Genomic DNA, 22,135 nt, shown 5'->3' with positions numbered 1-22,135 from the left:
ATGCCTCATGTGGGTTTGCTCAAAAGGCGAAGGAGCAGCAGTACCCTCCAGTCAGCACACCTGGAATTCCTTCCACAGCCCAACTTACTTGTGTACTGAAGGAGCTACAGTGAAGCAGGGAAATATTCCTGTGCTGTTTTTCTGCTAGGCACAAAGAAATAAGACTACTTGAAATAAAGACAGAGGGAGATCCCAAGTTAAGACTTACTTCATATAGCCCAATTATTTAAAGGTATATATAGTATGCAAATTATTTTTTCAAATTCTCCTGAGATTTTTTGTCTTTGATCCATTCATTAACTTTTTTTTTTTTTGGAGGCAGGGTCCCACTCACTATAAAGACTAGGCTGGCCTAGAAATTATGATCCTCCTGCCTCAGTCTCCCAAATGCTATCTGACTATAGACAAAATCCTATACACACACAGCAGGTTTTGTTGATTTTTAAAGCTTTTTTCTTTTTTCTTTCATCTGTTTTTTTTTTTCTTTTCTTTTTTTGTGAATTTGTGAAGCTTGGGATGGTTAGGTAACTGATTAAGCATTATTTCTGGGTGTCTGGGACAGGGATTGGGAGAAGTGACTTTTGAATGGTGGCCCAAGAAAGCAGTGGTCCACCCCTGTGTGGGCAGGCATCATCCAAGCCCAGGTCACTAAGGATCTGAGTGGATAAAGAAGACAGCTGTGCCATTCAATTCCAGTTCTTAAGCTTCCTTACAACTCCAGCATGGGAATGTCTCAGCTTCTACATTGTGACAGCCAATAGCTTACAGTAAATCCTTCCCTAAAGTTCGTATCATGTGGATGTATTTCTATCTTCTATTGGTTTTGTGTCCCTGGAAAATCCTAATACATCACATAAACACAGTTTTAAGTATTTTTTTTTCCAGACAGGGTTTCTCTATGCAGCCCTGGCTGTCCTGGAACTCGCTCTGTAGACCAGGCTGGCCTCAAACTCACAGAGATCTGTCTGCCTCTGTCTCTGAGAGCTAGGATTAAAGGTGTGCACCACCACTGCCTGGCAATTTTAAGTATCTTTTAAAGATTGATTTATGTATCTGTATGGACATGTGGGGGGGGGGGATGTGTGGATGTCTGTGTACACATGGAGGCCAGGAGAGGGCATTAGGTGTTCTCTCCTCTCTCCCTTTCCTGTGGAAATGCAGCATCTGACCCTGCTTCTCTCAAATGATTTCCAGTCCTCTGTCCTTGCCTGTTCCATAGCACGTGGAGTCCCTTATTCCTGTATCTGAGAAAACTGATGAAGGCAGCAAACTACTAAAGGAAGATGAGAGGCAGTCCACATTTGAACAGCACTCCCAGCTGGTTCTGCAGCCAACCTTTCTGTTCTGAGTGGTTACTAATCTTCTGGTCACACTAACTACTCCTCCATTGCATTTTCTGCACTGACTGAGGAATTCTGTTCAATGTCTTGTAAGCTCAAACCCAGAAGCTCATGCATACAAAATAAGCACCCAGCCAAATGAGATTCACTTGAATATTTTAAACATACATGTTTCACCTTTTCTCCTCACATGGAAGCTAACAGAGCATTGGATCAGGGCTGTTCACACCTTTTGACATCCAGGAATTTCCCTCAGTTTACAAAGTTATCAGTTTCAAGGAAAAATTTTCTATTTTAAGTGTTTCCTGAGTGTTGTGCTAAACTGGAAGAGAGAGAGAGAGACCAAAGAGAAACTTTAAAATACACAAGATGTAGTTAACATGGAACACAATATGGTCTATCTGAAGATGACTGTACAACTGAACACATGTGGACAGGGTTGTAAGAGCAGAGCACTCACTTGGTATAGGCATTATGACAAGGAGTGGGGGAGCTGGGTAAAGCAGGGGTCACATGACAAGATGTATGAGTCACTCTCTCTCACAATGACACTCGAGAAAATCAACTTACCAAGACAACTTACTTTTCCCCAGCTTTTCCTGCTCATGATCAGGTGGCTCTGTCACTTTGGGTTTGTGATGGGACAGAACATCCCAGCAGGGAAATGCGAGGAAACAAAGCTACTCACCTTGTGGTGCCCAAGAAACAGCAAAATAAGGGCAAGGGAGGAATTCTAATACAACCTCCCCAAACCATGCCCTGATGACTAAAAGCCTACTAGGCCCCACCTCCTAAAAAAGTCCCCACCCATTTCAACAGCAAGCTGGTGACCACGCCTTTCTCCCGTAGCCTTTGGTGGACATTTATGGTTTGAAGAGCATCTGACTGTTCCAGTTGTCCTTGAACATCTGAGTGGAAGAATCTGTCTTATGGACCACCAATGGAGCTGGACTTGGGCTGGGAGAGGAAGGAGGCAGATACATTCTCAGGCCTGATGATGCACAGCCTTGGGTGTGGAGAAACAGCTAAGGACAGCAAAGAAACAAGACTGCTGAGTACTAAGTAGAACTAGAGAGTCTGGAGGGAAAACAAAAAACAAATTTTAAGAGATGGACATTTCAAAAACTATCAGTCTGCAAACAGTGCCTGTAGACACAAGCCAGGGGCTTGTCACCCCACAGCACTGCAGGGACAAATCACTATTAGCATCATCTTTGAATGTGGAGAATGGTAGCCAATGTATTCATCTTGGTGATAAGTTTTGAATCTCGTTATTGGGCATCCGCTGCTGCTGATGTAATAAGCCAACCAAAGTGAATTGATAAATCCAGGTTTAATAAACAGAGCAAAGTAACTCCTGGATGACCCATGGGAAGGCAAGAGAGGAATCACACTGCAAATATGGCTACCAGGTCTTATATAGCGTTTAGGCATGGTCTTGAGCAGCCCCAGGGAGAGGTTGACTTTTGGCAGGCTTTCTGGGGTGGGGGGTCAGGGTTGGGGAAAGAGGTGGGGCTTCCAAATAATCATCCCAGACTCATTGGGTATATGGATGCCAAGGGCTCAGGTGGAGCTTCCACCAGAACACTTGGGATTCTATGTTCCATGAATAGGAGGGAAGAAAACTGTTTTATTGATAGAAATGAAGGGATCCAGCATTCAAGTATAGGATCAAACAGTATGGCTTTTCTGGCTGCAACAACTCTCAGGTTTCTTCATCTGAAAAAAGGTTTACTTAGGGACCATGAAGGGAGAATGCAGGATTAATTCTGCTGCCTGACATCAGAGGGGATGTGTGTAGAGGAAGTTGATTTCTGTTTGACTCCTTTGAGGTGCTGGGAAAACCACCTCAGAAATCTCTGCACCTATGTTAGAGTGCCAGAGGAAAAGATCTCATGGTCAGGAGGAAACAAGCAAACTGTAAGGTCCAGTCCTAATGACTGCACCATTTTGAATGAGTCTGCATGTTCATTCTCTGGGTAAAGATAAATGCAAGGGGTTTTAGATGCACTAAGAAGCAAACCATAGAAACCTAATGCATAAATTGTTCTGATGTTACACAATCCATACCTTTGAAACATATTTTACATGAAGCACATCAAGATGTAGACTCAAGGTTCTAAGATCATCCACCTACAGGGTGGGGAGATCTATTAGGCTTTGTTGTTTTCATGTTCTGTGTTTCCACTGAAATCTAGAAATGAATTAGCTGGGAATTCTGTAAATCAATCTGACATAAAACAGCCACCACAATTTGTCTTTGGTCTGATTTAAGTAACTAAGACATTAGGGACACAGGTCTCTCAAACTCGGTCTTAAAGGATTCCCTTTCCAATGCAATAAAAATCTCAAGTATTCTGCTTCTATATGCTTCATGGAGGACTGTTAAGGGCATCCATAATGCAAAGGATATAGTTAAGAAATAGCTGATTTTGTGATAAATGGGTTAGGCCATAATACTCATGTGGTCCAACACCACCCTATCTGTGTGGGTATTTTCTAAATGAAATTAACACTTTAAAGATTGAAACAAACAGTACACCCTTCATCTTGCAGCTGGGCCTCATCTAGCCAGTTGATGTTTTAATAGAAAGACTGACCTCCTTAGAGGAGGAGGGGGAATCTAGCAGCAGAATTCAAGTACAAACCGCACCTATCCTGCTGCAGACCCACCCGGCAAGTGCTGGACTTGACAATTTCTCACACAGCCCTCTGCATACACATCATCAGCTGTTTCCATGGTGAAGCATGACTGATACACATGTGGTGGTATAACCAATCTTTGCCAGCACTTCTGGTTTTCTGAGTTCATGAAAGGATTACTCTTTCCTGGAAAAACTTAAACTATGGCCGTGTAACTTGCTTGGTTAGTGTAAGTGGAAATGAGTGGAATCAAGTGTAAATACAAGAGCTAGGGAATGATTTTTTTCTACTCTCTCCTGTGAGCACAAGGAGAGCTTAACCTATTGGCTCCTGAAGTATGGCTTGTTTCAAACCTTTAGGATTTGGAGATTGTCTATGATACTTCAGTTGGGAGGGGGAGCTGTCCTGTCCTGTCATTTACTCAACAGTTACACACAGCAAATTCTTAGTTCTTCCTTTATTGTTATCATTTCAATGGGGCTTCTGATATAAACAGTGAATAGTGATTTGGACTAACGTATGCAGTTTGTGGTAATAAACTTGTTTCTTTGAAATTATTTTACGTAGGCTTTCAAAAACTGACTTCTCCTTTACCCCATTATATTTTGCCAAACACACCAGCATCATTCCCATTAGGAGGCTTGTAATGAATGGAGTCCACATGGACTTAACCATTTTTGTAAAGCAGGCCTTGAAAACTACTCTATCTCAATTGTTCAAATGTTGTATGATTTTTATAAAGCTCTAGAATATGTTTATACTTCTGTCTGCTGTATAGCCTTCAAACTACTACCAAGAAAACAAAATCCTTCAATAATATAGACAATGGTATTCAAACTGGAAAAAAAAATACAGCATGACAATTTAGTTAAATTAAAAATTCTGGCTTTTGCTGGATAGAAAAGAATGTGTAAAAACAGGAAGTGAAACCAATAGTTCCATGAAGAAAACAACAGATAAATGGAAATAATCAGACCTCAAAGTTCTCCAGTTCCAAGTTTATATGAAGTTGTAAGATATGAACATAGTTGTGATGATCAAATCCATTTATGAATTATCTTCAAGTTTCTGGCCCAACTGAAAAGACAGCATGGCATACTTTGTCTCATCAATAGCCATACTTGTAAGTGAACCTGCATCGTCCATGGGGGCAATGTCTCATTTACTCTTCTAATCCACAGAAGGGTAATATAATAGAGCTTGTTCACACCTACCATTCAATAGGTGCTGATTACCAACATCGTTTCTTCAAACCCCCTCCCCTTGTCACCTCCCCTAACTTTTCAAGAAAGTAAGCAGGCAGAGAGGAACATAGCAGGCACCACTTGGGGCTATCTCCTGTCTAAGCACGAGAGATGCATACTGTCCATCCTGCCCCTTCTTAGGCAAGTGGACTTCAGTAGTAACAGCTGGTTGGTCAATGGAAACACTCATGGCTGCTCTGCCACAAATGGTCGAACAGGCAGCAGCTACTGGGATGAAAAACCATTGCTGGATTTTCAGATCAGAGCACAGCTGACCTTGTACTCTAGTCAGGAGCCATCTACTAGAATTGGATGGATGGTGCAGGACCCTCTTGAAGATCAGGGGAGGGGAAAACTGCACTTCACCTTCCTTTCACAATGATTTGTTTTGGGGCAGGAAAAACAAACCAACCCCAATAACTACTGCAGATTGGCTATGGGAACTCCAAGGCCACAGCATGTTGAGACTGTTCCACACGAGAAGCCAACACTCTGGAGCACCACCTTCTCTCAAAACAAGTCAGTCCAAAGACGGGCATGTCACTCTGGAGTGAGGGAATCCTGCAGACTGGCTCCTTGGCCTGGAATGCTGTCACCCAAGAGCCACCGTGATTATCAAACAATTTTCCCACAGAGCTTGTTTCTAATGAAGTAGATTATACTTTCCAGGGTGATAAGCCTCACACACAAGTCGATGCTGCTGTTTCCAGACCTTAAGGAAATCCCTCAAGCGTTTGTCACTTAATTAGGAACTCCTAGCATGCACTACATATTTCCTAGAACCAGAAGCTCAAGATGCCAACCATCTCTGAATGCTGAGGGGAGAACATGAAAACAGACATGTCCACCATCTGTATTTGTACTTGTCAACAGCTCTGTTTGGGGATAAACACTTTTGAAGTAAGAATCAATTCAGCTTGGAAGATTAGCCAAGGAATAGCTCACAGACCAAAACAAAATGTGAAGTCAGATAGTCTAGAAACCAAGCACAAGTTCTGTTTCCCACTAAACATTCTGTTCTGTCACAGCCCAAGAGAAAGATGGTAGCAACTAAGGTTTGGGGGCACAGGGACAAGGAAAATGTATTTACTCAAGCGAAAAAATTTTCACCCTATAACAATTGTCTTTTCCACAATCCAAGTGAAAACCATTCATGGACCATGAGGAAACTATAGTTAGGAAAAAGTCATTTTAGCATTTACAATCTGTTTCAGAATTCTATCACACAAAGGTGTGCACAAGGGACAGCATGCACTGGTTCAGGTGCATAATATGGTCCTTTATTACCATAAAAACGGTGGCATTTCTCAGAGTCGGTATTGATCAAAAACGCTTCTGTGGATGAAAACACTAGCAAGAGGAAAATAAAAGACTTACACACTGGAGGAGAGGTCAGGGAAGAGGTGAGCAAAGGTGGGATGCTACACACTGGCGGGGACAGCAACATCGGCTTTCAGGGGCAGCTGCCGGAGTGAATGAAGGACACAGTAACCTGGCAGCTTCACACACTCTACAAAACAAATGAGAACATGTGTGCTCCACTGAGAGACAGCCATTTATAAAAGCGCCAATTGGTGATTTGTACTTATACACTGGTCCCTCTTCAAGCCCCTGTCAGAAGGTGATAAATTACTGAAGCGGAGGATAAAGTGCTTTATTTTCAGCGTGCACACCATCAAACCTTACAGAACATTTCTCTTCTTTCCCGAGCTATTAATTGTTTCTGATTACTGTCTAAATGAGACAAATGTCATACACACCTCTCCAGAAAGCATTCTCTTCCTCCCTCCCTAGCTTCCTATCTGCCCCCAGATCCTTCAACCAGGCAATTGTTAAAAAACACACCCCACGTCCCACACCAGGGTTCTGTTGCGATAGAAGGGATGAGAAAAGCCAAAACGACGATACCCATGGTCTTCTAGTGTCCGTACAACCAAAGCAACAGGACACACTGTCTCCAGAGTGCAATCCTGACCAGAAGTCACATGACCCGAAGACTGCCTGTGCCAGGCAACGTTTCACCAGAATTCAACCCTTTCCCCAAAGCCACATGCTAAGCAAGAGGTGGGAGAAACCCTTTCCCAGGCACATCTCAGCACTTGGAAGCTGAGTTTACGAAGTCCGCCTCAACCACAGCCAGTTACATCGGCACAGCCGCACTCCTGTCTGGACAAACCAAGATTTACAATGATGCCACTGCTCCTGAGAGGGAGCAAGTCAAAGTAAGATGTCTACTGGCACAGGAGGACTGGCAGGACGCCTCGAGGAGTCCGAGCACCTGTCTTATGTAATGTGGCCAACCTTTGCAATTTCCAAATTAACAGAGACTCGCACCCACTGTGGAGGTACCGCCACTAGATTCCTAATTCTATTTTCTAGCTAGGAGACTAAAGCACAGCTCAGCTTCTAATCCCTGTCCCTTTTTAGCCCAAAGCTGAAACTCTCTGCCTTCCTAGAAGGTTTTCCTCTACCTGCTTTACATGGTATGGATGGTGAGCAGAGGAAGAGACAAAGGATGCCTCCAGAATGTCATCATCACAGGTTCAGTCAGATGAATAAGTAACCATTCAATGAAATGACACTGCTGGAACCTGGGGTAAAATAATCCAGAAGAAATGAATTGGTTTTTTTGTTTTTAATTTTAGCATTCTGTACAGATAGAAGTAAACATAAACGTGAAAAGTTCAAGATTCAATTTGTAAAGTAACACCTCTATCTTATTTCAATGTCAATTAAAAACCAAAACACACCAACCACTATGAAAACACACCAACGAAGATCATAAAAGAACAAAAAACAAAACAAAACACTTCATAACAAATTCTATCCAACTCTGAGGAGAGCTGCTTCCTGGTGTCTTCACATCCTTCTCTTCTGGGTACTTATATACAGCACTGGAAAGACAAAAAGGAATTACCAATGACTCCCATGTCAGTGGAGCAGTTTTAAAGGCAAGTAGGGCCTGGTCTACACCTCTGTACACTTTGCAGGACTTCTATAACAAGCAATGGAAGATTGTTATAAGTTTTGAGTCTAAACCTGGCTTTGATATCTCACAGGATTACAACTAGTCTTATCTGTGCATGTTACTGACTTTATAAAATGACCAGGAATTAAAAGTGAATGTGCCTAGAATATAATAATGTTTTGTAATTAACTGTATCACAATTAAGCTTCGAGAAAAGTAAATCAGCTAAATCTTCTAGGCTAGATCTCAGATTAAAATGACTAGAACGTGTGTCTGGAGAGATGGCTCATCATTGAAGAGCACTTGCAGACTTTACAGAGCTCCAATGCTGGGTCCCCAGTACCTATAAAGTGGTTCACAGCCACCTGGAACTTGAGTTCCAGGGAGTCCAGTGACCTCATCTGGCCTCAAGTACCAGGCACACACGTGATGTGCTTACATGCATGCAGATAAACACATAGAAGAAAAGAACAAATATTTTCATCTATCTCCCCAGTATAAACGATAGTTTCTGTTTACTTTTATAATTTCCAGAGGAAAAAAAATGAGACAATACTTTTAACGTAGCAAAGTCCTTATTCTGAGATTGCTATCAGTATCAACCTTTGGTGCCATCCAATGTTTAACGTAGCTGGTCACACCACGGCCAACTTACTGAGCATACAGACCATGGAGACAGGCTAAAGGGTAAAGAGGCAACTGGACAGGTCAAGCTATTACCTCAGGTGTACCCTTCTCCTACCCCACACATCCTCGGGGACTCACAAGCTTGTTCAAAGTGAACAGCAGCTGTCTCAGTCAAAGAGCCCAGCATAGACTAACCAAATGAACTCAGATTCTCTTTAAGAGCCAAGTACAAGCTGTAGACCACTGACCACTGTCACTGAGTATAACATGGAAAGTGTAGAAGTCACCAGACTATGAGAAAAGCCACTGTTGGGGAAACTAGACAAGCTCAAAGGATGTCCACGTAGGAGCAGCACCCACTGTCAGCTATCTTGAGGTGAGACAAGATCATAGCATTTCCAAGCAAAGGGAGGAAGTCAAGTAAGAATACTGTGAAAGTAGAAGAAATTCTACAGAAATGAAGGCAAGACATGTATACAAAAGTCAGGCTTTTTTTTTTTTTTTTTTTTTTGGAGTGGCAGACACTATAATATTGCTTATGCTCAAATCATTGTACATTTTATATATTTTATTTTCCTTAATTATTTTAGGTAGTCCTGGGAGCCCTATGAAAGTAAGTTCTTACGTTCTCTTGTATTTCTTGCATGTTAACATCCCATGAGTGCTATAGGAAATAGTCAAATCTGCACTGTTACCTGGACTACATCTATCTTATTTAGAAGTCTAAATACTGGGGACCAACTTTACGTTTAGACATGTTGCCTTCTTTACCTGATAATAGTTCACAGTAAAAAAAGTCAGGACGTTTAATCCCTAACAACAAGACATAAATTTTAAGGTTGTTAAAAGATTCTCATACTCAGAAGTAAAGAAATCAACAACAAACAAAACAAAACAAAAAAACAGAGCTCCACCCGGGGATAGGACCTAAAAGTGGGCTGAGGGTTAATTCCTAGTCAATTTGATGCCTTCCTTAGCTCCCACATACTCGATTATGATTTTATTGACAATTTGTATTTTTAAATGAGATGACTTAATACAGCCACAGTAAGCAGATACCATGCAGCTGCTGATAGCCGCAGAACTGCAGAGCCATGGTCTCTACTCTGTTCACTTCTGCTAGACTCAACGGCACAAAGCCCCAACAATGGCACCTGAACTTAACTAGAAAAAGGACAAGCTGAGTGGTGAGTGGTGTGAAGGTGGCATAGAAATAGCTTCTACTCTACAGATGGCACTGGGAGAATACAATCAATTTAAGATAACAGGGTTGCCAGGTGGTGGTGACGCACGCCTTTAAATCCAGTACTCGGGAAGCATAGGCAGGTGGATCTCTGTGAGTTTGAGGCCCACTTGTTCTACAGAGCAAGTTCTAGGACAGAGAGGGATACACAGAGAAACCCTGTCTCAAAACACAAAAAACTAAAAACAAAAGATAACAGGGTCCTGGTCAGTAAAGGAATATTCCTCAGCTCTTCATCAATAGAGTAAGAAAGAGAATTTCTACTTCCAATCCATAGAAAATTCTCCTTCCACACACAAACAGAACTGTACTGTTTACACTGATCTAAAATACAAGCACAACAAACAAACAAAAGTAAAAGGGAACTTTAACATCATCTAGAAACTCTGCTGTGCTCTATTATAGGAGGAAAGGCTTATTCTGCACACTGTGCTGCAGGGGAAGCTGGTACCATTGTTTCCTCGGATGAACGCATCCCCGTACTTATTCTTCAGCTGTCCATTTACATACTCTTCCGTCTGTTCCAATGCTATATTCATGTAGCCATCCAGGCAGGCCAGGACCCCTGGAGAAAAGTAAGAAAGAACTGAAAATTACAGGGTATATCTTAGAACCGACAATCACTTTATTCATTAGCCTTCAAACACATAATATAAAAATTCACACTGTAAACAAAACTCAGTAGACTTAAACACAAAAGGAGCCTTTACTCTGTGCCAATCTGAATGAAGGCTGGACGGGCATAGCATGAGAGGAGTCATTGCATCCACAACTCCAAGACAGGCAGCCAACTGTCACTCCCCTCTTGGTATGTGTGATCACCACAGCAACTTTGAAAGCCTTCACAAAAGTATAAGCATTAGAATATTCCAACCAAAATGCCCTTCTTTGGGAGCTAGGGACAGACATAGCAACTATGCATGGACAAATGAGCCTCCATCCAGTGACATTTGTTACTTCAGCCACTGGGTGAAATACGGATCTAGCAGATTGATTTCTCTCTTGTACAACATCTACTGCAGCAGATGAATGTGCTCCGGGTTAAGAGGAAGTCTCCACAATCTGTTAAGATAATAGACAGCAGGTGCTCCTGAAAGAACATCTCAAAGCTGTGACTCCAGCGAAGAGCAGCTTGAGAACAGAGAGCAACATATTGCATTATAACACATTGCATTCTGTTTTGTCAGAGTTAAGACTATTTTTAAAATCCAAACTAATAGAGAAAAATGCTATAAACCTTCCAGAGATCTTTCAAGGAAAACAGCTCAGGTGAGTCATTTATTGTGTTAAGACAGTATAAATTTCTAAAATCTGACCAAATGACGCTTTTCAAAAGATGAAACCAGTAAGCTTCTAATTCTCAGCCTCTAATCTAAAGTGATATTTGTAAGAATAAAAACATACTACAGATTCAATTCAATTAACCAAGTCAATAGTCCCATTTAAAATCTTAACTTCATTAATATGCTCCTCGCTCTCTGCTTCTGCCCCCATTATCCTCTAAATAGAGGTTTTCTTTTCAAAACCGTGTGTGTGTAATCAGAGCACAAGACATTAATGGAGCAGAATTCTATGAGAAGCGGTAAACGTGCAAAGAATCAGACTGGACTGTCAACTATCAAGAACTATTGCTTCTTAGCCAAAGGAAGCTCAAGACACAGTTTTGCAGTTTGCTTCTTCTCTACTGTGTTACATTTAAAGTCCATTCACAGACTAGCAAGAAATTCTAGGATATAATACGGAATTAGTCAGAACAGTAATTCAAAACATAATGCCGCTATTACTTGTGCTAGTAAAAGTATCTAATCTCATAAAAAAGTTAAAAGATAAAAAAGGAGGCTTTGCTCAGCTGCAGGGCATTTGCCCAGCATGTGTAAGCCTGGATTCAATCGCCCATACTAAAAGTTAACACAGAACAAAAACTCGCACAGGGTGTTAAAGTCGCAGCTCCTCCTCTTCTCCACGAGTGAGAAGAGAAATAACAAGCTGGAGACCTGTCATGGGACACTGGTTCTTCTCTCCTTTCCTGCCTGTCCTTTCTGTCCTCAGGCTTTCACTGTGGAGACAACTCACAGGGATCCGCCTCCTCTGCCTCCACGTGCTGGGACTCAAGGTGCGCTCGCACACAGCCAGCCCCTTTCCTTTCCTGTTAGGACATTATTGGTTATTGTAGTAAGGCAACAAACCAGACTGTAGAGGTGATCACACTGCTCTGTGGCTGGGGATTATCTCCACACAGGGAATACAGTGAAATATTGCTTCCCATTACTTGCCCAGAAGGTCTAGACAACAAACTAGAATATGTATTACTTTTTTAAAACAGAAGCACTTCCCCTAGAGAAAAAAACAAACAAACAAAAGACTAAGATAGCTAACCTCTCCAGAAAGTGGATGCTGAGAAAGTACCGCACACAACGTGTCCATCTTTCTGGTTGTCCAATACATGGAAATTCCAAGTCTATTTCTCTCCTTTGGGCTTACCCAAAGTTTATGGCTGAAAACTAGGCAAGGCGGCACACACACCATACTTCTAACACTGGGGATGGGAGGAAACCAAGGCAGAAAGAGAACTTGCCAAAGGGAGCCAGGTATTACAGCAAGAGCCTGACTCAAGACGCAGGCATACAATCAAAAATATTGGCAATATGCTATGAAAGTCAAGAAACTGAGAATAAAACAAAGATTTTCCTCTTTATTTAGAAAGATTTCATCTTATTTTTAATGATGTATATGTGTACAGGTACATGCACATGAGTGTAGATGTCCTTGGAGGCCAGAAGTGCTAGATCCCCTGGAGCTGGAATTATATACAGGAGGCTGGGAGCTGCCCAGTGTGGCCACTGGGAATTGAACTCAGGTCCTCCGCAAGAACACTGTGCACTTAGCTGTAGAACCATTTCTCTAGTCCCTCCCCTTTGTTTCTGCTATAATGGGGATGGAATCCTCCTGCTTGAACTCCTGAGTCCTAGTGCTGAGATTCCAGTGCATTACTAAATATTTACTTGTAGTATGTGTGTGGGTTTGCCTGCCTGTGCATTGTCTGGTGCTTGAAAAGGAATCGGATCCCGTGGAACTAGAGTTTCTGATGATAGTGAGCTGCCCTGTGGCTGCTGAGAACTGAATCTGGGTCCTCTGCAAGAGCAGCCAGTGCTCTTACCTGCTGAGCTGTCTCTCCAGCCTCTCCAGTGATTTCTTAACAAAGCTTTCCAGTCAAGCTTATGTACATCCTGGCTCCTCACCTCCTCGGTGAGGGAACCACACAAATCCCAGTTTATGGAAAACAAATTGACAATGTATTAAAGTGATTAACACATGCTAGGTTACACACAAACGTGGAGATAGACAGGAAACACCTTACAGAATCCCGGGAAAAGACAAACTCAAGCTCTGTACTGAACTCCAGGCCCAACTCCACAGACCACTACCTTCACCTTTACTGGCCTCTGCCTTGCTTCCAGTAGTCTTCACTACCTTTTTGAGTTTTTGTCTTTCTGTTTTGAGACAGGGTCTTATGTAGCCCAGGCTTGCCTCAAAATTGGATATAGCCGAAGCTATCCTCAAACTCTCAATTCTCCTGTCTCTTCCCCAGAGCTGGGATCACAAGCACGCACCACCACAGCCAGTACACAGAACTCCTTAAAAAGTATTCTCTTTGGATATGCATTATCTGACTGGATGGCCACACTGTAAAATGACTCTGTCTAAATAACAGCTTGCCAATCTTGAACTTCCGAAAACACAAAGCTGCTGAGCCTAGGTGTTCTTTGGTCCCCAGCTCTTCACAGCAGAGCTGGTTCTGATTCCTGAGCTAGTATCAGGGAACTCAGGCAGAAGTGATCTCAGAACAGATAGGAGACGAATTTAACACAAACACTGTAAGTCAGAAGCACACATTGCTGGCAGGCTTTTCAATTTAAAAGGAACCACCTCAGAAGTAGAAGATAGAAAAACTGTCAGTGAGCAACATTCTGGTCTATTGGTACACTTAAGAGGTTAATAAAATAAGAAGTCACAGTTTCTTCCTTTAGTTACAATAGTTAGGATCAAACATGAAAATCCTACCTCGATAATCCACTCCAGAATTTAGTTTCACCACAACTGGTCGTCCGATGATTTGCTTTAAGAAGTCACTAGGGGTTTGCTTCCGTAGACTCATGTTTAACAATCCTGATCAGAAATAGAAAAGAGCAATAAATGTATAGACTAAAGTTAATTATTCACCAAATAAATAAACAAACAAAACAAAACTCTTGGGCCCTTAACATACTTATAGGAGATGGACCATCAAAAGACTTCGTATGATGTACTGCTGCACATGACAGCTGATGTGGGTTTCCCACGTCACTTCACACAGCCCCACAGCAGCCCATGGCACAGCCTTAGAGCTGTTTACAGAGCAGCTATTCCTAATCTCTTGTTCTGCTGTGTCACACACAGGACACCCTTATAGCCTACCACCTCAGCCCAGTTAATAAAGACTTGCTCTACACTGACAATTCTATTAACATCTATAAATACAACATGCAATCTCTGTGAAAGCCCTAGGAGAAGGCATAATATTCCCATTTTACTGATGAAAACCGAATAGAAAGATTAAATAACTTTTCCACTAAGCTGTCAGCTCACTTCCTCAGCTCCAGTCTTAACAAATATCTAAAATTACAACTGCTATTTATCCAAGACATTGGCCACACAACAATTTTATTTATGTTGTTTTGAGTTTAAAGAGAAAAATGGCAAATACTATAACAGATTCAGTACTTTTCATGAGTTTAGTAAAAACAAACAAATCTTGCCATTTATCTACAAGCCATACGCTTCTGTCTTGCCCATATGCTGTTTTATAGCTAACAACTTCTAGTAGGGACACCATTAACTCATCTCTTGAGTCCTGGGATTACTTCCTCCACAGAGGCCAGTTCCCTCATGTACAATCTGAAATAAGGAAAACATCTACTTGCACTAAAAACCAAAACCCAAACCTAGCAGGGCTGGAAAGCTGGCTCTGTAGTAAGTGCTTGCTGTTTAAACACAGGACCTGAGCTTGGATCCACAGGACCAGGAAAAAGCTAGGTGCACTGAGACACACCTGGAACTCTGGCACTAGGGGGCAGAGACAGGAGGACCCCAAGGGTTTGCTGCTCCAGGTTCACTGAGACCCTGAGACCCTGTGGAGAGCTTTGTGAACACATCAAAGTCGACCGCGCGTGCGCGCGCGCGCGCACACACACACATTTTTGAAAACCTAGTCCATGGCAAATGCAGGGATTATTAATTTCACTGGTGCTAATGCCATTTACATTTTAGGATGAAAAAGCTAGTGAAAGAAGAAAATACAAACCTAGGCTTGACAGTATTCAGTTTTAAAATGTTAAGTTTCTGTACTTTTTTTAGAAGGCAAAAATAGCCTTCTAAGATTGCCAAAAATAACACCTCTGTTGAGCCTCATCTTTATTTCAATCACCATCAACCTCTTCTCAGGGCAATCCACACTTCACTGAGTACCTACTAAGCCTCAGATGCAGGCCGAGTGCTGTAACAGGTAACATAAGGCCTTGGGTCCTTGGAGTTTACTCTCCAGGGGGATAAACTAACTCACACACAAGTGGCAATGTTCATAAAGGCTATATGCATTCGGGTAGAATTATATACAGAAGTCTACCAAGAGAAGACTTAGCCCAGACATGGTACATCAAAGGAGGATTTTCGAACACATGAGCCAAGTTTGACAGAAAAGTCCACCAGCTGCAAAGAGAAGCTAAGCAAAGACACTGGGTATTCTGTGTTTGAAAGTAAAATCTACACAGGCAAAAGGGAGCCAGCTGTCAGAGTGCAGCATCACATTCATTCTTGGGTAACAGAAGCGTGAGCTCTGGGTCAGCTTCCCCAACCGGGATCATCGGGACCAGAACCAGAGAATCTGTCTGTCGCCGTGACCCTAGACTCTTAGGAACTGGCTAGTTGGAGAATACTGTGGTCAGGAAAAGGGCACAGGAAAACCCTAAGCAGGAATCTGCTTGGGTCCTGCTTCCTACTTCAGGCGGCAGAGCACACAGCATTAATTCAGACTCCTATGGTTTCTTTGCTTGTTTTCTCCCACACGTCTCACTATCTACACTTTCTAAAAAGACAGGTCTTTTTCTCTAAAGACTTCAAGCCACATGAAAGGATGAGCTAAAAGCAAGCCCCTCGTTTGTTGTCTAGAGTACATCCTACTAGATGGCTTGAAAAGGATGCTTTTGAAGTGATTGGAAACAAGTGTGGTTGCCTCAAACTCATCTTATTCATCACCCAGGAAGCCAGACCCTTTGCCTTACTCTTCATTAGGCTTCCTTGGTACTCCCTGTTACTTAATGACTTGCCCATAAATCCATTTTGTACAAGTAAATTGGTCTTGACACCACAATTTTTCCCATCACTTGGCTCAAGTAATTTTAAGTTTTCATCTTCTAAATTGGATAAGGCAGAAGAAATAGTTCTGACAATTTCTGAAGCAAGAGATAAGACTCTTGAACCATAAACACAAGAAAAGGACTTCATTCTGCCAGGGTCACCTTGGTAAAACTTCTCCCTTCAAAATCACACACACTCACTCTCCCTGATTCCTATGCAGGCTTGTTTTAAGTGACCTACTTTCATACAGATGTTAAGTCACAGCTCTCTATTTCTGGTCGGAAGCCACCAAGAGGTCTAGTATGACAGTATCTGCTCTCCAGTGACTTTTTTCAATGTTAGCAATGGGGTGATGAAGTGGGGGAGGAGGTATGGTATGTGTGTCAAATTTTATTCACCCAATGACACGCTAGGCTTGTCAGATTCAGTCTCCGACAGAGATTTCAAACTTTAAAGGAACAGGAAAACATCTTATTTTTCCCGTAGCCTTGGTACCTAAACAGACTGACCAAGTCTATGGAAGAGGCATCCCAAGCCAGTGACAACCAAAAGCCCTGTCTCTCCCTGTCCCCTCCTCGCCAATCTACACACCACAGGTCCAGCTACTACAGCACATGTATGCACGTCAACAGCTGCTTATCTCTAAGACCTTTATTAATGACCATTAATAAAGAAAGGAAAATGGGAGCATTTGGTGCTTAGAAGGCGAGGCGTCCAAGTCTGCAAAGACGCCTGTTCAAATGCAGATTTCTGAAGCTTACTCAGTCAAAAGACACTGTCCTTTAGTTTCTGTTTCTTTATTGTATTTTATTCATCCCTTTTATTTAGTGGGGGCAAGCGCGATAAGCATCTACCCAGTATGCATATGGATGCCAGAGGACAACTTTTGGAAGTCTGTTCTCTTTACACTAAGTGGGCTCCGGGAATTGAACTCAGGTTGCCAGGCTTGCCAGGCTTGGCCATAAGTGCTCTGATATCAAGTTTCCTAGGTTAATTCCTAAAAGCAAGCTGTCCTCAACCAGAGGTGATTTTTGTGCCCCACCCCCCAGGAACATTTGGAAATGTCTACAGACCTTCTGTATTGTCGTAACAGGAAATTGGTAACTAGAATCGAGTGAAGAGAGGCCAAGGATATCCCTCAACAGTCTACAGTGTGGAGCACTGGTTCTCCACCTTCCTCACATTGCAACCCTTTAATACCATGTTGTGGTGACCCCCAACCATACAACGATTTCCATTGCTACTTCACAATTGTTATTTTGATAGTGTTATGAATCATAATGTAAATATCTGACATGTGACCTCCATAAAAGGGTCTTTCAACTCCCCAAAGGGGTCTCGACCCACAGGTGTAGAGGATTGTCTTCTTTTTTTTTTTTTTTTTTTTTTTTGGTTTTTCGAGATAGGGTTTCTTTGTGTAGCTTTGCGCCTTTCCTGGAACTCACGCTGTAGTCCAGGCTGGCCTCGAACTCACGGAGATCCACCTGGCTCTGCCTCCTGTGCGCTGGGATTAAAGGCATGCACCACCAACGCCCAGCGAGGATTGTCTTTTACAACAAAGGACTATGTAGTCCAAAATGTCAACTGACAGAAATGTTTGCCAAGAAGCCCTAACTACCACACCTCCTTCCCTCCTCTTCATACCATGTTTTCTGGTTTAAACAAGGTATTTTAGGACACTCAAGACTTAAATGAGAATCAGATGATGAGTACATAAACTATCACCTCTCCTTACGTGTGGATCCAACCAACCTTGGCTCACACCTAGTAAATGCAGTTGCAATTGCAACTCCAATGGTTTTGCCTGTTAGAGAACTACAGGACTTTCCCTAAACAATACTCTACTACAACCATTTACATCACATTACACACTGTGAGTAATCCAGAGATGATGTGAAGAGCATGGGAAGGCTGCATAGGTTATGTGCAATCACACATACAGAACGTGAACATCATGCCTTTTTTTGGATCTGGGAGCTCTGCACCCAGCCTCTCGAAGATACTGAGGGACAACTGTATTACTTATCAGGAGTATTTAATCTCAACATGAAGAACCTGAAAACAATCATCAAAATCTTGAAGGGGTTGACATTTTAAATAATAAATTTCTAGTGCTGGACACACAAAAAAGGTGGCTTTTCTATTTTCCAGTCCTTCATTCTAAAAGGAGAAAACAAGTCAGGAGATTTAAAAAAATTTTTTTTTCTTTTTTTAATTCTATTACCTACTAGGCCACCCTTCAGCGAGAGAAGGCCTGATACTCACTTGGGAGGCCGGAAACCTGAGTTCTAATCTCCTCTGCTACTTAATCAGCTGTGCAGCTTGTAACTATCACCTCTCATGGCCCCAGGCTCATCTGCAAAATAAGGGAGTTATGCTAAATGGTTACTGACTCTCTTCCTGTTTCAGCATTTGGTTAACCTGTGCAGTAACACACACACACACACACACACACACACACACACACACACACACACTCTCTCTCTCTCTCTCTCTCTCTCTCTCTCTCTCTCTCTCTCTCTCTCTCTCTCTCTCTCTCTCTCTCTGAAGATTCTGCAGGAAAACCATGAAGGCAGAAGGGCAGACACTACAATAAAAAAATAGCAGCCGGGCGGTGGTGGCGCACGCCTTTAATCCCAGCACTCGGGAGGCAGAGCCAGGTGGATCTCTGTGAGTTCGAGGCCAGCCTGGGCTACCAAGTGAGTTCCAGGAAAGGCGCAAAGCTACACAGAGAAACCCTGTCTCGAAAAACCAAAAAAAAAAAAAAAAATAGCAATGTCTGAAGTAATCCCAGAAGCGCAGCGGTTGGAGAATCCAGAGTCTAAGGCCAGAGTGAGCCACACCGTGCAACTTTAAACAAGCTCAACAGGAATGACTCCAAAGAGAGGCTGTGATTTGCTGACAGAAACACAGTGGGGGCCACTGGCACACATGAACGCGGTAAACTACTAACACTTAAAAAAGAACCAATTTGACAATGTGCAACAACTATCTAACCTAATAACTTCCCTTCTGAGAACTTGTCCAAGGAAATGGTGAGAAATACGAGCGGCGGACGCATCACAGGGTCACACGGGATGCGAAAATGAAAAAACACGGCAAAACAAATGGATTTAAAAACTACACCTTGTACACCTTTTTAATGTAAATAGAAAACTATTACTAATAACTGGTTTTAAAAATGGTCTTAGCTGAAATAGAAACAGGCACACATAAGAGAACAGGAGTTGGTAGACGGAAGCGTTCAGCGAGGATCATTTCCTCCGCTCGTCCGTGTTCAGGGTTTTCCAGCGCACGGATCGGGGACCGTGGAGGAGGTCGCCGGGTCCCGCGCCTCCTAACCCGGGCGCTAACCACGGCCGGCGCCGGGCGCGCGCACAGGACGCGGCGGGAGCGCGAGGCCGCGTGGCCCGGGCGGCCTTCTCCCGGTCGCGGGCCCGGCCTGGGCTCCAGCCGCTCCCCTGCCCGGCCCTCCCTCCGCGGCCTAGGCCGACCGATCCCGCCCGGAGCGCCCACCCGCGCCCGCCCGCCCCTCCCGGGCCGCCGGCTCACCTCGCAGCGGGATCCGGAGCCCTCCCAGGCCGGGCCTCCGCGGACGCGCGCGGCGAAAACCGAAACCGCCCCCGGCAGCGCGCTCTCCCGCCTCACCCAATCAGCGTCCTCCTTGCCTACGGCAGCCCGCGGGTATCAAAAAGGTCAGACCGTGCCAGAATGCTCACTTCCAAGAACTGGTTTGTTCAGTGGCCAATTCGGCGCTCAGGGTTTGAAGATCCGGTGTTCTGATGTCCTCTCTTTTGCCAGGAAATCGAATACAAAAGCAAAACAACCAACCAAAAAACTAGAAGTGATCTTTTGAGATTTCTTTACAGTATAGAATACCTTAAAATCATAGGAAACAGAAACTTACGGTTAAAATAATAGGCTGCTAAGTACCCAGAAATAGTCTTAAATAATTTAAAGCAAATAAAAGTTAAAAGCCTCAAGCCCCGAAAACCGACTTCGGAATGTTAATTAAATGCAGGAAGCTTAAGTTACTGTTAGAAGTTGTTTCCATAGCAATGTTGATACAAAAAAATATAAATCGTTTAAAGCAACTGAATTATAACGGCGCCAATTGTAAGAAGACATTACAAATTAGTTTAATTGGAAATTACATGCAGATACCATTTAAGTGCTGTATGAGAACTTGGTTTGGGATATTGCATGAATTCTTAGTGTATGCTTTCTATTTATAGAAGGAAAAGATTACAGAAGACTTGATTCCTTTTTTCCTACACCTATGCTCTCATTTATGGTTTATATTTATATTTTAATTTCCATTTTATATTATATTTAGAGTTTATATTTTAATTCTGTTTCTGATGTTTAACCTCCAACACAGTTATAATACCTTCAAACAACAGCTACACAACCCTGTTAAGTGTTACAGGGTCTAAGATGCAGAATTGTTTCCTGAGACAGAAAATGGTTTCTCCTTTTCTAAGTGCCTCTTAGGAAAGGGTGAAAGAAATAGATAGACCTGTGACTGGTGTCGTGGACAGAGAACAACTAGGTGAGATAAAGAGCAGCCTTGTCCTTCTGTCCCTCTGTAAAACCCCTAGATGATGTCAAGACCATCAATTACAAACACTGTTATCAGTGTTAGGCTCTTGAAATATAAAATAAAAAATTAAGAATACAAATAAAGTCACATTTAAATCAAATAGTCTGCAAAGAAGAAACATGCTATGCCCTGTCCCTAAAATAAACTGCTTTATAAATCAAACTTGAAGCTGAGAATTTAGCTCAGTTGATAGCACGCCTAGTGTGCATTAACATCTCTGGCACCACAGTGGTGGGCACAGTGGTGCACCCCCAAGTGTGGGTGCAGGATCAGAAATTCAAGCTCATCATCAGCTACAAAATGCGTTTGAGACCGGCTGGGCTATCTGAAACCTTGTCTCAAAAAAAGAAATTTTACTACGTTCCTCACTGATAGTTTTAAATCTATGTATATCACATCTGTAGACTGGGATAGGTGGGTAGAGACAGATACACTCATGGCTGCTTTCTCTTTGTCATTGAGCCTGGCTGGAGAGCAGAAAGTGGGGAGTTTTGGGGGCCTGGCTCATCTGCAGAATAGCTGCCACTGTCTTCAAGGGCACAGCTCTATGAAGTCCCAAGGCAACGAATGGTTGGGCCAACAAACTTACAAATATATGGTTATTCCAAGAAGTCTCTCAGTAGCTTAGCACTGGTCTTTACCAAAACACCAGCAGCTTTCCACAGTCCATGCTGCACTTTCTGGCTTCTTTTACTATATTTACAAGGAAAACATGTGCAAACCTTTTCCAGATTCCAGTTCAAAAGGCAGTCTTCAAAATCCTGCACATAACTTTAATTTATTAGGGAGACTTTAAAATCATGAAAATAATTGGGCAAGCTTAGTCTGGTTTACTTAGGTCAGATGTCACAGTAATAAGCCGACATTGTCATGCAAAGGCCATCGCTGACATTGGGACGCACCCCTGATATACACTGTATAGGTCTGGACACATGCATAATGACTCGTATCCACGATTATAACATTGCAGAGAAGAGTTCCGCAGCCCTAAACATCCTCTGCTCCATCCAGTTATCTCTTCCTTCCTTTCAGCCTTGTCAGTCACTCACTATTTTTTCCTTTTGTGGTGATTTT

General features: G+C 42.7%; 1 protein-coding gene across 2 annotated transcripts; it reads right to left on the bottom strand.

Annotated features, from left to right (window-relative positions):
* Window positions 1-7,847: 7,847 nt before the first annotated feature.
* Lsm6 (LSM6 homolog, U6 small nuclear RNA and mRNA degradation associated) lies at window positions 7,848-20,132 on the bottom strand. 2 transcript variants are annotated; one of them, XM_052727662.1, is made up of 5 exons: window positions 20,011-20,098; window positions 18,724-18,814; window positions 14,128-14,232; window positions 10,517-10,630; window positions 7,848-8,121 (listed from the first exon to the last, which is right to left on the bottom strand). In XM_052727662.1, exons 3-5 carry the CDS (start codon window positions 14,219-14,221, stop codon window positions 8,087-8,089), a joined length of 243 nt encoding a protein of 80 aa, XP_052583622.1. In that variant the 5' UTR covers window positions 14,222-14,232; window positions 18,724-18,814; window positions 20,011-20,098; the 3' UTR covers window positions 7,848-8,086. The 2 variants fall into 2 exon arrangements, with proteins under 2 accessions (XP_052583622.1, XP_052583623.1); XM_052727663.1 differs by lacking the exon at window positions 18,724-18,814 and having other exon boundaries at window positions 20,011-20,132.
* Window positions 20,133-22,135: the final 2,003 nt, after the last annotated feature.

Source organism: Peromyscus californicus, unplaced genomic scaffold (assembly GCF_007827085.1).
Source record: "Peromyscus californicus insignis strain IS unplaced genomic scaffold, ASM782708v3 Scaffold_8__1_contigs__length_139910024, whole genome shotgun sequence".
In the NCBI taxonomy this organism is placed as follows: Eukaryota; Metazoa; Chordata; class Mammalia; order Rodentia; family Cricetidae; genus Peromyscus; species Peromyscus californicus.
Note: the sequence above shows the minus strand (reverse complement) of the source record. Positions and strands in the feature narration are given on the sequence as shown.